This window comes from Electrona antarctica (assembly GCF_951216825.1).
Source record: "Electrona antarctica genome assembly, chromosome: 16".
In the NCBI taxonomy this organism is placed as follows: domain Eukaryota; kingdom Metazoa; phylum Chordata; class Actinopteri; order Myctophiformes; family Myctophidae; genus Electrona; species Electrona antarctica.
In genome coordinates this window covers 1,048,310-1,061,229 of record NC_136797.1, presented here as the reverse complement: position 1 = coordinate 1,061,229, position 12,920 = coordinate 1,048,310, and the positions used below count along the sequence as shown (strand labels likewise).

Sequence of the window (12,920 nt, the reverse complement as noted above, 5' to 3'; positions counted from 1 at the left end):
TCCTCATATTAGTAGAATAAGAGCAGCACTAACTAGTCCCTTCCTAATATTAGTAGAATAAGAGCAGCACTAGTCCCTTCCTCATATTAGTAGAATAAGAGCAGCACTAGTCCCTTCCTCATATTAGTAGAATAAGAGCAGCACTAGGTCCCTTCCTAATATTAGTAGAATAAGAGCAGCACTAGGTCCCTTCCTCATATTAGTAGAATAAGAGCAGCACTAGTCCCTTCCTAATATTAGTAGAATAAGAGCAGCACTAGTCCCTTCCTAATATTAGTAGAATAAGAGCAGCACTAGGTCCCTTCCTCATATTAGTAGAATAAGAGCAGCACTAGTCCCTTCCTAATATTAGTAGAATAAGAGCAGCACTAGTCCCTTCCTCATATTAGTAGAATAAGAGCAGCACTAGTCCCTTCCTCATATTAGTAGAATAAGAGCAGCACTAGGTCCCTTACTCATATTAGTAGAATAAGAGCAGCACTAGTCCCTTACTCATTAGTAGAATAAGAGCAGCACTAGTCCCTTCCTCATATTAGTAGAATAAGAGCAGCACTAGTCCCTTCCTCATATTAGTAGAATAAGAGCAGCACTAGTCCCTTCCTCATATTAGTAGAATAAGAGCAGCACTAGTCCCTTCCTCATATTAGTAGAATAAGAGCAGCACTAGTCCCTTCCTCATATTAGTAGAATAAGAGCAGCACTAGGTCCCTTCCTAATATTAGTAGAATAAGAGCAGCACTAGTCCATTCCTAATATTAGTAGAATAAGAGCAGCACTAGTCCCTTCCTAATATTAGTAGAATAAGAGCAGCACTAGTCCCTTCCTCATATTAGTAGAATAAGAGCAGCACTAACTAGTCCCTTCCTCATATTAGTAGAATAAGAGCAGCACTAGTCCCTTCCTCATATTAGTAGAATAAGAGCAGCACTAGTCCCTTCCTAATATTAGTAGAATAAGAGCAGCACTAGTCCCTTCCTAATATTAGTAGAATAAGAGCAGCACTAGTCCCTTCCTCATATTAGTAGAATAAGAGCAGAACTAGTCCCTTCCTAATATTAGTAGAATAAGAGCAGCACTAGTCCCTTCCTCATATTAGTAGAATAAGAGCAGCACTAGTCCCTTCCTCATATTAGTAGAATAAGAGCAGCACTAGTCCCTTCCTAATATTAGTAGAATAAGAGCAGCACTAGTCCCTTCCTCATATTAGTAGAATAAGAGCAGAACTAGTCCCTTCCTCATATTAGTAGAATAAGAGCAGCACTAGTCCCTTCCTAATATTAGTAGAATAAGAGCAGCACTAGGTCCCTTACTCATATTAGTAGAATAAGAGCAGCACTAGTCCCTTACTCATTAGTAGAATAAGAGCAGCACTAGTCCCTTCCTCATATTAGTAGAATAAGAGCAGCACTAGGTCCCTTACTCATATTAGTAGAATAAGAGCAGCACTAGTCCCTTCCTCATATTAGTAGAATAAGAGCAGCACCAGTCCCTTACTCATATTAGTAGAATAAGAGCAGCACTAGTCCCTTCCTCATATTAGTAGAATAAGAGCAGCACTAGTCCCTTCCTCATATTAGTAGAATAAGAGCAGCACTAGTCCCTTCCTCATATTAGTAGAATAAGAGCAGCACTAGGTCCCTTCCTCATATTAGTAGAATAAGAGCAGAACTAGTCCCTTCCTCATATTAGTAGAATAAGAGCAGCACTAGTCCCTTCCTCATATTAGTAGAATAAGAGCAGCACTAGGTCCCTTCCTCATATTAGTAGAATAAGAGCAGCACTAGTCCCTTCCTCATATTAGTAGAATAAGAGCAGCACTAGGTCCCTTCCTCATATTAGTAGAATAAGAGCAGCACTAGAGTCCCTTCCTAATATTAGTAGAATAAGAGCAGCACTAGTCCCTTCCTCATATTAGTAGAATAAGAGCAGCACTAGTCCCTTCCTCATATTAGTAGAATAAGAGCAGCACTAGGTCCCTTCCTCATATTAGTAGAATAAGAGCAGAACTAGTCCCTTCCTCATATTAGTAGAATAAGAGCAGCACTAGTCCCTTCCTCATATTAGTAGAATAAGAGCAGCACTAGTCCCTTCCTCATATTAGTAGAATAAGAGCAGCACCAGTCCCTTCCTAATATTAGTAGAATAAGAGCAGCACTAGTCCCTTCCTAATATTAGTAGAATAAGAGCAGCACTAGTCCCTTCCTAATATTAGTAGAATAAGAGCAGCACTAGGTCCCTTCCTCATATTAGTAGAATAAGAGCAGAACTAGTCCCTTCCTAATATTAGTAGAATAAGAGCAGCACTAGAGTCCCTTCCTAATATTAGTAGAATAAGAGCAGCACTAGTCCCTTCCTCATATTAGTAGAATAAGAGCAGCACTAGGTCCCTTCCTCATATTAGTAGAATAAGAGCAGCACTAGGTCCCTTCCTAATATTAGTAGAATAAGAGCAGCACTAGGTCCCTTCCTAATATTAGTAGAATAAGAGCAGCACTAGTCCCTTCCTAATATTAGTAGAATAAGAGCAGCACTAGTCCCTTCCTAATATTAGTAGAATAAGAGCAGCACTAGTCCCTTCCTCATATTAGTAGAATAAGAGCAGCACTAGTCCCTTCCTAATATTAGTAGAATAAGAGCAGCACTAGTCCCTTCCTCATATTAGTAGAATAAGAGCAGCACCAGTCCCTTCCTAATATTAGTAGAATAAGAGCAGCACTAGTCCCTTCCTAATATTAGTAGAATAAGAGCAGCACTAGTCCCTTCCTCATATTAGTAGAATAAGAGCAGCACTAGTCCCTTCCTCATATTAGTAGAATAAGAGCAGCACTAGTCCCTTCCTCATATTAGTAGAATAAGAGCAGCACTAGTCCCTTCCTCATATTAGTAGAATAAGAGCAGCACTAGTCCCTTCCTCATATTAGTAGAATAAGAGCAGAACTAGTCCCTTCCTAATATTAGTAGAATAAGAGCAGCACTAGTCCCTTCCTCATATTAGTAGAATAAGAGCAGAACTAGTCCCTTCCTCATATTAGTAGAATAAGAGCAGCACTAGTCCCTTCCTCATATTAGTAGAATAAGAGCAGCACTAGTCCCTTCCTAATATTAGTAGAATAAGAGCAGCACTAGTCCCTTCCTAATATTAGTAGAATAAGAGCAGCACTAGTCCCTTCCTAATATTAGTAGAATAAGAGCAGCACTAGTCCCTTCCTCATATTAGTAGAATAAGAGCAGCACTAGGTCCCTTCCTCATATTAGTAGAATAAGAGCAGCACTAGTCCCTTCCTAATATTAGTAGAATAAGAGCAGCACTAGTCCCTTCCTCATATTAGTAGAATAAGAGCAGCACTAGGTCCCTTACTCATATTAGTAGAATAAGAGCAGCACTAGTCCCTTACTCATTAGTAGAATAAGAGCAGCACTAGTCCCTTCCTCATATTAGTAGAATAAGAGCAGCACTAGGTCCCTTACTCATATTAGTAGAATAAGAGCAGCACTAGTCCCTTCCTCATATTAGTAGAATAAGAGCAGCACTAACTAGTCCCTTCCTAATATTAGTAGAATAAGAGCAGCACTAGTCCCTTCCTCATATTAGTAGAATAAGAGCAGCACTAGTCCCTTCCTCATATTAGTAGAATAAGAGCAGCACTAGGTCCCTTCCTAATATTAGTAGAATAAGAGCAGCACTAGGTCCCTTCCTCATATTAGTAGAATAAGAGCAGCACTAGTCCCTTCCTAATATTAGTAGAATAAGAGCAGAACTAGTCCCTTCCTAATATTAGTAGAATAAGAGCAGCACTAGGTCCCTTCCTCATATTAGTAGAATAAGAGCAGCACTAGTCCCTTCCTAATATTAGTAGAATAAGAGCAGCACTAGTCCCTTCCTCATATTAGTAGAATAAGAGCAGCACTAGTCCCTTCCTCATATTAGTAGAATAAGAGCAGCACTAGGTCCCTTACTCATATTAGTAGAATAAGAGCAGCACTAGTCCCTTACTCATTAGTAGAATAAGAGCAGCACTAGTCCCTTCCTCATATTAGTAGAATAAGAGCAGCACTAGTCCCTTCCTCATATTAGTAGAATAAGAGCAGCACTAGTCCCTTCCTCATATTAGTAGAATAAGAGCAGCACTAGTCCCTTCCTCATATTAGTAGAATAAGAGCAGCACTAGTCCCTTCCTCATATTAGTAGAATAAGAGCAGCACTAGGTCCCTTCCTAATATTAGTAGAATAAGAGCAGCACTAGTCCCTTCCTAATATTAGTAGAATAAGAGCAGCACTAGTCCCTTCCTAATATTAGTAGAATAAGAGCAGCACTAGTCCCTTCCTCATATTAGTAGAATAAGAGCAGCACTAACTAGTCCCTTCCTCATATTAGTAGAATAAGAGCAGCACTAGTCCCTTCCTCATATTAGTAGAATAAGAGCAGCACTAGTCCCTTCCTAATATTAGTAGAATAAGAGCAGCACTAGTCCCTTCCTAATATTAGTAGAATAAGAGCAGCACTAGTCCCTTCCTCATATTAGTAGAATAAGAGCAGAACTAGTCCCTTCCTAATATTAGTAGAATAAGAGCAGCACTAGTCCCTTCCTCATATTAGTAGAATAAGAGCAGCACTAGTCCCTTCCTCATATTAGTAGAATAAGAGCAGCACTAGTCCCTTCCTAATATTAGTAGAATAAGAGCAGCACTAGTCCCTTCCTCATATTAGTAGAATAAGAGCAGCACTAGGTCCCTTACTCATATTAGTAGAATAAGAGCAGCACTAGTCCCTTACTCATTAGTAGAATAAGAGCAGCACTAGTCCCTTCCTCATATTAGTAGAATAAGAGCAGAACTAGTCCCTTCCTCATTAGTAGAATAAGAGCAGCACTAGTCCCTTCCTCATATTAGTAGAATAAGAGCAGCACTAGTCCCTTACTCATTAGTAGAATAAGAGCAGCACTAGTCCCTTCCTCATATTAGTAGAATAAGAGCAGCACTAGGTCCCTTACTCATATTAGTAGAATAAGATCAGCACTAGTCCCTTCCTAATATTAGTAGAATAAGAGCAGCACTAGTCCCTTCCTCATATTAGTAGAATAAGAGCAGCACTAGTCCCTTCCTCATATTAGTAGAATAAGAGCAGCACTAGGTCCCTTCCTAATATTAGTAGAATAAGAGCAGCACTAGGTCCCTTCCTCATATTAGTAGAATAAGAGCAGCACTAGTCCCTTCCTAATATTAGTAGAATAAGAGCAGAACTAGTCCCTTCCTAATATTAGTAGAATAAGAGCAGCACTAGGTCCCTTCCTCATATTAGTAGAATAAGAGCAGCACTAGTCCCTTCCTAATATTAGTAGAATAAGAGCAGCACTAGTCCCTTCCTCATATTAGTAGAATAAGAGCAGCACTAGGTCCCTTACTCATATTAGTAGAATAAGAGCAGCACTAGTCCCTTACTCATTAGTAGAATAAGAGCAGCACTAGTCCCTTCCTCATATTAGTAGAATAAGAGCAGCACTAGGTCCCTTACTCATATTAGTAGAATAAGAGCAGCACTAGTCCCTTCCTAATATTAGTAGAATAAGAGCAGCACTAGTCCCTTCCTAATATTAGTAGAATAAGAGCAGCACTATGTCCCTTCCTCATATTAGTAGAATAAGAGCAGCACTAGTCCCTTCCTCATATTAGTAGAATAAGAGCAGAACTAGTCCCTTCCTCATATTAGTAGAATAAGAGCAGCACTAGTCCCTTCCTCATATTAGTAGAATAAGAGCAGCACTAGTCCCTTCCTCATATTAGTAGAATAAGAGCAGCACTAGTCCCTTCCTCATATTAGTAGAATAAGAGCAGCACTAGTCCCTTCCTCATATTAGTAGAATAAGAGCAGAACTAGTCCCTTCCTAATATTAGTAGAATAAGAGCAGCACTAGTCCCTTCCTAATATTAGTAGAATAAGAGCAGCACTAGTCCCTTCCTCATATTAGTAGAATAAGAGCAGCACTAGTCCCTTCCTCATATTAGTAGAATAAGAGCAGCACTAGTCCCTTCCTCATATTAGTAGAATAAGAGCAGCACTAGTCCCTTCCTCATATTAGTAGAATAAGAGCAGCACTAGTCCCTTCCTAATATTAGTAGAATAAGAGCAGCACTAGTCCCTTCCTAATATTAGTAGAATAAGAGCAGCACTAGTCCCTTCCTCATATTAGTAGAATAAGAGCAGAACTAGTCCCTTCCTAATATTAGTAGAATAAGAGCAGCACTAGTCCCTTCCTCATATTAGTAGAATAAGAGCAGCACTAGTCCCTTCCTAATATTAGTAGAATAAGAGCAGCACTAGTCCCTTCCTCATATTAGTAGAATAAGAGCAGAACTAGTCCCTTCCTCATTAGTAGAATAAGAGCAGCACTAGTCCCTTCCTAATATTAGTAGAATAAGAGCAGCACTAGTCCCTTCCTAATATTAGTAGAATAAGAGCAGCACTAGTCCCTTCCTAATATTAGTAGAATTAGAGCAGCACTAACTAGTCCCTTCCTCATATTAGTAGAATAAGAGCAGCACTAGTCCCTTCCTCATATTAGTAGAATAAGAGCAGCACTAGTCCCTTCCTAATATTAGTAGAATAAGAGCAGCACTAGTCCCTTCCTAATATTAGTAGAATAAGAGCAGCACTAGTCCCTTCCTCATATTAGTAGAATAAGAGCAGCACTAGTCCCTTCCTCATATTAGTAGAATAAGAGCAGCACTAGTCCCTTCCTAATATTAGTAGAATAAGAGCAGCACTAGTCCCTTCCTAATATTAGTAGAATAAGAGCAGCACTAGTCCCTTCCTCATATTAGTAGAATAAGAGCAGCACTAGTCCCTTCCTCATATTAGTAGAATAAGAGCAGCACTAGGTCCCTTCCTAATATTAGTAGAATAAGAGCAGCACTAGTCCCTTCCTCATATTAGTAGAATAAGAGCAGAACTAGTCCCTTCCTCATTAGTAGAATAAGAGCAGCACTAGTCCCTTCCTAATATTAGTAGAATAAGAGCAGCACTAGTCCCTTCCTAATATTAGTAGAATAAGAGCAGCACTAGTCCCTTCCTCATATTAGTAGAATAAGAGCAGAACTAGTCCCTTCCTCATTAGTAGAATAAGAGCAGCACTAGTCCCTTCCTAATATTAGTAGAATAAGAGCAGCACTAGTCCCTTCCTAATATTAGTAGAATAAGAGCAGCACTAGTCCCTTCCTAATATTAGTAGAATAAGAGCAGCACTAACTAGTCCCTTCCTCATATTAGTAGAATAAGAGCAGCACTAGTCCCTTCCTCATATTAGTAGAATAAGAGCAGCACTAGTCCCTTCCTCATATTAGTAGAATAAGAGCAGCACTAGTCCCTTCCTAATATTAGTAGAATAAGAGCAGCACTAGTCCCTTCCTAATATTAGTAGAATAAGAGCAGCACTAGGTCCCTTCCTAATATTAGTAGAATAAGAGCAGCACTAGTCCCTTCCTAATATTAGTAGAATAAGAGCAGCACTAACTAGTCCCTTCCTAATATTAGTAGAATAAGAGCAGCACTAGTCCCTTCCTAATATTAGTAGAATAAGAGCAGCACTAGTCCCTTCCTAATATTAGTAGAATAAGAGCAGCACTAGTCCCTTCCTAATATTAGTAGAATAAGAGCAGCACTAGTCCCTTCCTAATATTAGTAGAATAAGAGCAGCACTAGTCCCTTCCTAATATTAGTAGAATAAGAGCAGCACTAGTCCCTTCCTCATATTAGTAGAATAAGAGCAGCACTAGTCCCTTCCTAATATTAGTAGAATAAGAGCAGCACTAGTCCCTTCCTCATATTAGTAGAATAAGAGCAGCACTAGTCCCTTCCTCATATTAGTAGAATAAGAGCAGCACTAGTCCCTTCCTCATATTAGTAGAATAAGAGCAGCACTAGGTCCCTTCCTAATATTAGTAGAATAAGAGCAGCACTAGTCCCTTCCTCATATTAGTAGAATAAGAGCAGCACTAGAGTCCCTTCCTCATATTAGTAGAATAAGAGCAGCACTAGTCCCTTCCTCATATTAGTAGAATAAGAGCAGCACTAGTCCCTTCCTAATATTAGTAGAATAAGAGCAGCACTAGTCCCTTCCTCATATTAGTAGAATAAGAGCAGCACTAGTCCCTTCCTCATATTAGTAGAATAAGAGCAGCACTAGTCCCTTCCTCATATTAGTAGAATAAGAGCAGCACTAGGTCCCTTCCTAATATTAGTAGAATAAGAGCAGCACTAGTCCCTTCCTCATATTAGTAGAATAAGAGCAGCACTAGAGTCCCTTCCTCATATTAGTAGAATAAGAGCAGCACTAGTCCCTTCCTCATATTAGTAGAATAAGAGCAGCACTAGTCCCTTCCTCATATTAGTAGAATAAGAGCAGCACTAGTCCCTTCCTAATATTAGTAGAATAAGAGCAGCACTAGTCCCTTCCTCATATTAGTAGAATAAGAGCAGCACTAGTCCCTTCCTAATATTAGTAGAATAAGAGCAGCACTAGGTCCCTTCCTAATATTAGTAGAATAAGAGCAGCACTAGTCCCTTCCTAATATTAGTAGAATAAGAGCAGCACTAACTAGTCCCTTCCTCATATTAGTAGAATAAGAGCAGCACTAGTCCCTTCCTAATATTAGTAGAATAAGAGCAGCACTAGTCCCTTCCTAATATTTTACTCTAGTTTTTATTTGTTGACGAAATTGTCAATACATTTAGTCTTAGTTTTAGGCACCATAGCTTAGTTTTCATTAAGTTTCCATTTAGTTTTTCGTCAGTGAAAAAAGGTAGTCGACGAACATTTTTTGTCGTAGTTTTAGTCGACGAAACACCGGAAGCCCCTAAACCTGACCTCAAAATGTCTAATCTGAACCGCTAATCCCGACTCTAATAATCCTGACTTTAATAATCCTGATTAATAATCCTGACCTCATATAATCCTGACTCTAATAATCCTGACTCTAATAATCCTGACTCTAATAATCCTGACTCTAATAATCCCGACTCTAATAATCCCGACTCTAATAATCCTGATTAATAATCCCGACTCATATAATCCTGAACTGTAATGACCCCCACAGTGTCGGCCATGTTGGAGAGTGACAGCATCCCCAGCCTGGCGGGGGTTAAACCGATGGGCTACCGGAACCGCTCGTCCAGTCTGGACACGGACGCAGACGGAGCGTCCAGCTACACACTGCCCGCCCTGATCCGACAGATCGCACAGTTCCACGGAACCATGGCCGAGCACGGCCTGGACCCCGAGATCATCAGCCAGGTGAGACTTAACGAGGGGCCTGGACCCCGAGATCAGCAGCCAGGTGAGACTTAACGAGGGGCGTGGACCCCCAGATCAGCAGCCAGGTGAGACTTAACGAGGGGCGTGGACCCCCAGATCATCAGCCAGGTGAGACTTAACGAGGGGCCTGGACCCCCAGATCATCAGCCAGGTGAGACTTAACGAGGGGCCTGGACCCCCAGATCAGCAGCCAGGTGAGACTTAACGAGGGGCGTGGACCCCCAGCCAGGTGAGACTTAACGAGGGGCGTGGACCCCCAGATCATCAGCCAGGTGAGACTTAACGAGGGGCGTGGACCCCCAGATCAGCAGCCAGGTGAGACTTAACGAGGGGCGTGGACCCCCAGCCAGGTGAGACTTAACGAGGGGCGTGGACCCCCAGATCATCAGCCAGGTGAGACTTAACGAGGGGCGTGGACCCCCAGATCATCAGCCAGGTGAGACTTAACGAGGGGCGTGGACCCCCAGATCATCAGCCAGGTGAGACTTAACGAGGGGCGTGGACTAAGGCTGCAACAACGAATCGATTAAATCGATAAAAATCGATAATTAAATTCGTTGCCAACAAATTTGATTATCGATTTAATCGTGGGTGTTTTCCAACATTAAAATCTAACGTAAAGCTGCTTTCTTTTTACCGTTCAGTAATGGCACTAGGCTGAACGATCAATATGCAACGGGTCGGTATAAACAACACAAGATTGTCTTGAACGTGACCTGAGCGCTCCGCATCTACCCCTCTCTCTCTCTCCCAACTTCAGTCTCCCCCACACACACACGCGCACACACACACACACACACACACAGAGAGAGAGAGAGAGAGCGTCAAGTCGCTCTGTGGCTGCGATGAGCTCCGCAAAAACAGCTGATCTGTGAGCTCATCAACGTCATCAACAGGTTGCAAAATGCCCCAAACAGGTCCCAAAACATGGTATTTGTGAGCACCGCCACTGTCCATATTTTTTGTCGTATGACCAAAAATGCTCCCCAAAGTCTGAATCTGGCAGTATACGGAGCACTAGCAGTGTAGCTCGTTAGCTCCTCAAATTTGTTCCACCTGTGTTACTCAGCAGCGCATTGAAGTGGGCACAGGGCAAAAGCAGAACGTTTTGCTTAACAATGATCAGTTGTTCAGTGCTGTTTAACTTTGGCAATAAGTGATACTAGAGCCTAGAGAACATGCTAATATGGCTGCTAAATAAGAACGGTTTCCTCTATCAGCTAGCATGCTGGTGTGTGTGTGTGTGTGTGTGTGTGTGTGTAGGACAGTGGTTCTCATAGTGGGAGTTTCAGCTAAATTATAGATAGTTAGCAAGTAAACCATGTGGACCCTAAAAGGGTCTGTAACAGAGAGTGCAAAAATGGAACCAAATGGACTCTCAAAATTGACATTGATTTTTACAATAGAAATAAAATAATAATAAATTGGGGTCCCAGAGATAGAAATGGAAAGAATATACACGGTCAACATTACAGATTACAGTATCATTACAAAGTACAAAAAAGGGGGTAAAATATAGATTTTGAAGGAGTATTAATTTTTATTGTCTTTATTGTTAGTTACAACATGCCTACAATAACTTGAAGCAAAATTTTAAAGGTAATTGCAAAAAGGTGCCATAATCCGATTAATCGATTCATCGTTTAAATAATCGCCCGATGAATCGATTATGAAAATAATCGTTAGTTGCAGCCCTAGCGTGGACCCCCAGCCAGGTGAGACTTAACGAGGGGCGTGGACCCCCAGATCATCAGCCAGGTGAGACTTAACGAGGGGCCTGGACCCCCAGCCAGGTGAGACTTAACGAGGGGCGTGGACCCCCAGATCATCAGCCAGGTGAGACTTAACGAGGGGCCTGGACCCCCAGCCAGGTGAGACTTAACGAGGGGCGTGGACCCCCAGATCAGCAGCCAGGTGAGACTTAACGAGGGGCGTGGACCCCCAGATCAGCAGCCAGGTGAGACTTAACGAGCACGGCCTGGACCCCCAGATCAGCAGCCAGGTGAGACTTAACGAGGGGCCTGGACCCCGAGATCAGCAGCCAGGTGAGACTTAACGAGGGGCGTGGACCCCCAGATCATCAGCCAGGTGAGACTTAACGAGGGGCGTGGACCCCCAGATCATCAGCCAGGTGAGACTTAACGAGGGGCGTGGACCCCCAGATCAGCAGCCAGGTGAGACTTAACGAGGGGCCTGGACCCCCAGATCAGCAGCCAGGTGAGACTTAACGAGGGGCCTGGACCCCCAGATCATCAGCCAGGTGAGACTTAACGAGGGGCCTGGACCCCCAGATCATCAGCCAGGTGAGACTTAACGAGGGGCGTGGACCCCCAGATCATCAGCCAGGTGAGACTTAACGAGGGGCCTGGACCCCCAGATCATCAGCCAGGTGAGACTTAACGAGGGGCGTGGACCCCCAGATCATCAGCCAGGTGAGACTTAACGAGGGGCGTGGACCCCCAGATCAGCAGCCAGGTGAGACTTAACGAGGGGCGTGGACCCCCAGATCATCAGCCAGGTGAGACTTAACGAGGGGCGTGGACCCCCAGATCATCAGCCAGGTGAGACTTAACGAGGGGCGTGGACCCCCAGATCATCAGCCAGGTGAGACTTAACGAGGGGCGTGGACCCCCAGATCAGCAGCCAGGTGAGACTTAACGAGGGGCGTGGACCCCCAGATCATCAGCCAGGTGGTGTAACCTCCATAATGTTCCCCTGTCAACAGGTGGTGTAACCTCCATAATGTTCCCCTGTCAACAGGTGGTGTAACCTCCATAATGTTCCCCTGTCAACAGGTGGTGTAACCTCCATAATGTTCCCCTGTCAACAGGTGGTGTAACCTCCATAATGTTCCCCTGTCAACAGGTGGTGTAACCTCCATAATGTTCCCCTGTCAACAGGTGGTGTAACCTCCATAATGTCCCCCTGTCAACAGGTGGTGTAACCTCCATAATGTCCCCCTGTCAACAGGTGGTGTAACCTCCATAATGTCCCCCTGTCAACAGGTGGTGTAACCTCCATAATGTTCCCCTGTCAACAGGTGGTGTAACCTCCATAATGTTCCCCTGTCAACAGGTGGTGTAACCTCCATAATGTTCCCCTGTCAACAGGTGGTGTAACCTCCATAATGTTCCCCTGTCAACAGGTGGTGTAACCTCCATAATGTCCCCCTGTCAACAGGTGGTGTAACCTCCATAATGTCCCCCTGTCAACAGGTGGTGTAACCTCCATAATGTCCCCCTGTCAACAGGTGGTGTAACCTCCATAATGTTCCCCTGTCAACAGGTGGTGTAACCTCCATAATGTTCCCCTGTCAACAGGTGGTGTAACCTCCATAATGTTCCCCTGTCAACAGGTGGTGTAACCTCCATAATGTCCCCCTGTCAACAGGTGGTGTAACCTCCATAATGTTCCCCTGTCAACAGGTGATTCGCCAGCTGTTCCACAGCATCAATGCCGTAACGCTCAACAACCTCCTGCTCCGTAAGGACGTGTGCAGCTGGAGCACCGGCATGCAGCTCAGGTAAGAAGAACGCCACGTTGATAACCGTCAACAGCAGCCGATGACTTAATTAACCCATTTAGGCCTGACATCGAAATTAAAAAAAAGT

The 12,920-nt window shown here is 43.1% G+C and overlaps 1 protein-coding gene across 1 annotated transcript in view; it reads left to right on the top strand.

Annotated features, from left to right (window-relative positions):
- The window catches only part of myo5b (myosin VB), a 183,614-nt gene that overhangs the window by 147,123 nt on the left and 23,571 nt on the right, over positions 1 to 12,920 (top strand). Inside the window, exons 36-37 of the mRNA XM_079525228.1 lie at positions 9,092 to 9,288; positions 12,735 to 12,832. Coding sequence (XP_079381354.1) covers positions 9,092 to 9,288; positions 12,735 to 12,832 — 295 coding nt within the window. The remainder of the gene's footprint in view (positions 1 to 9,091; positions 9,289 to 12,734; positions 12,833 to 12,920) is intronic.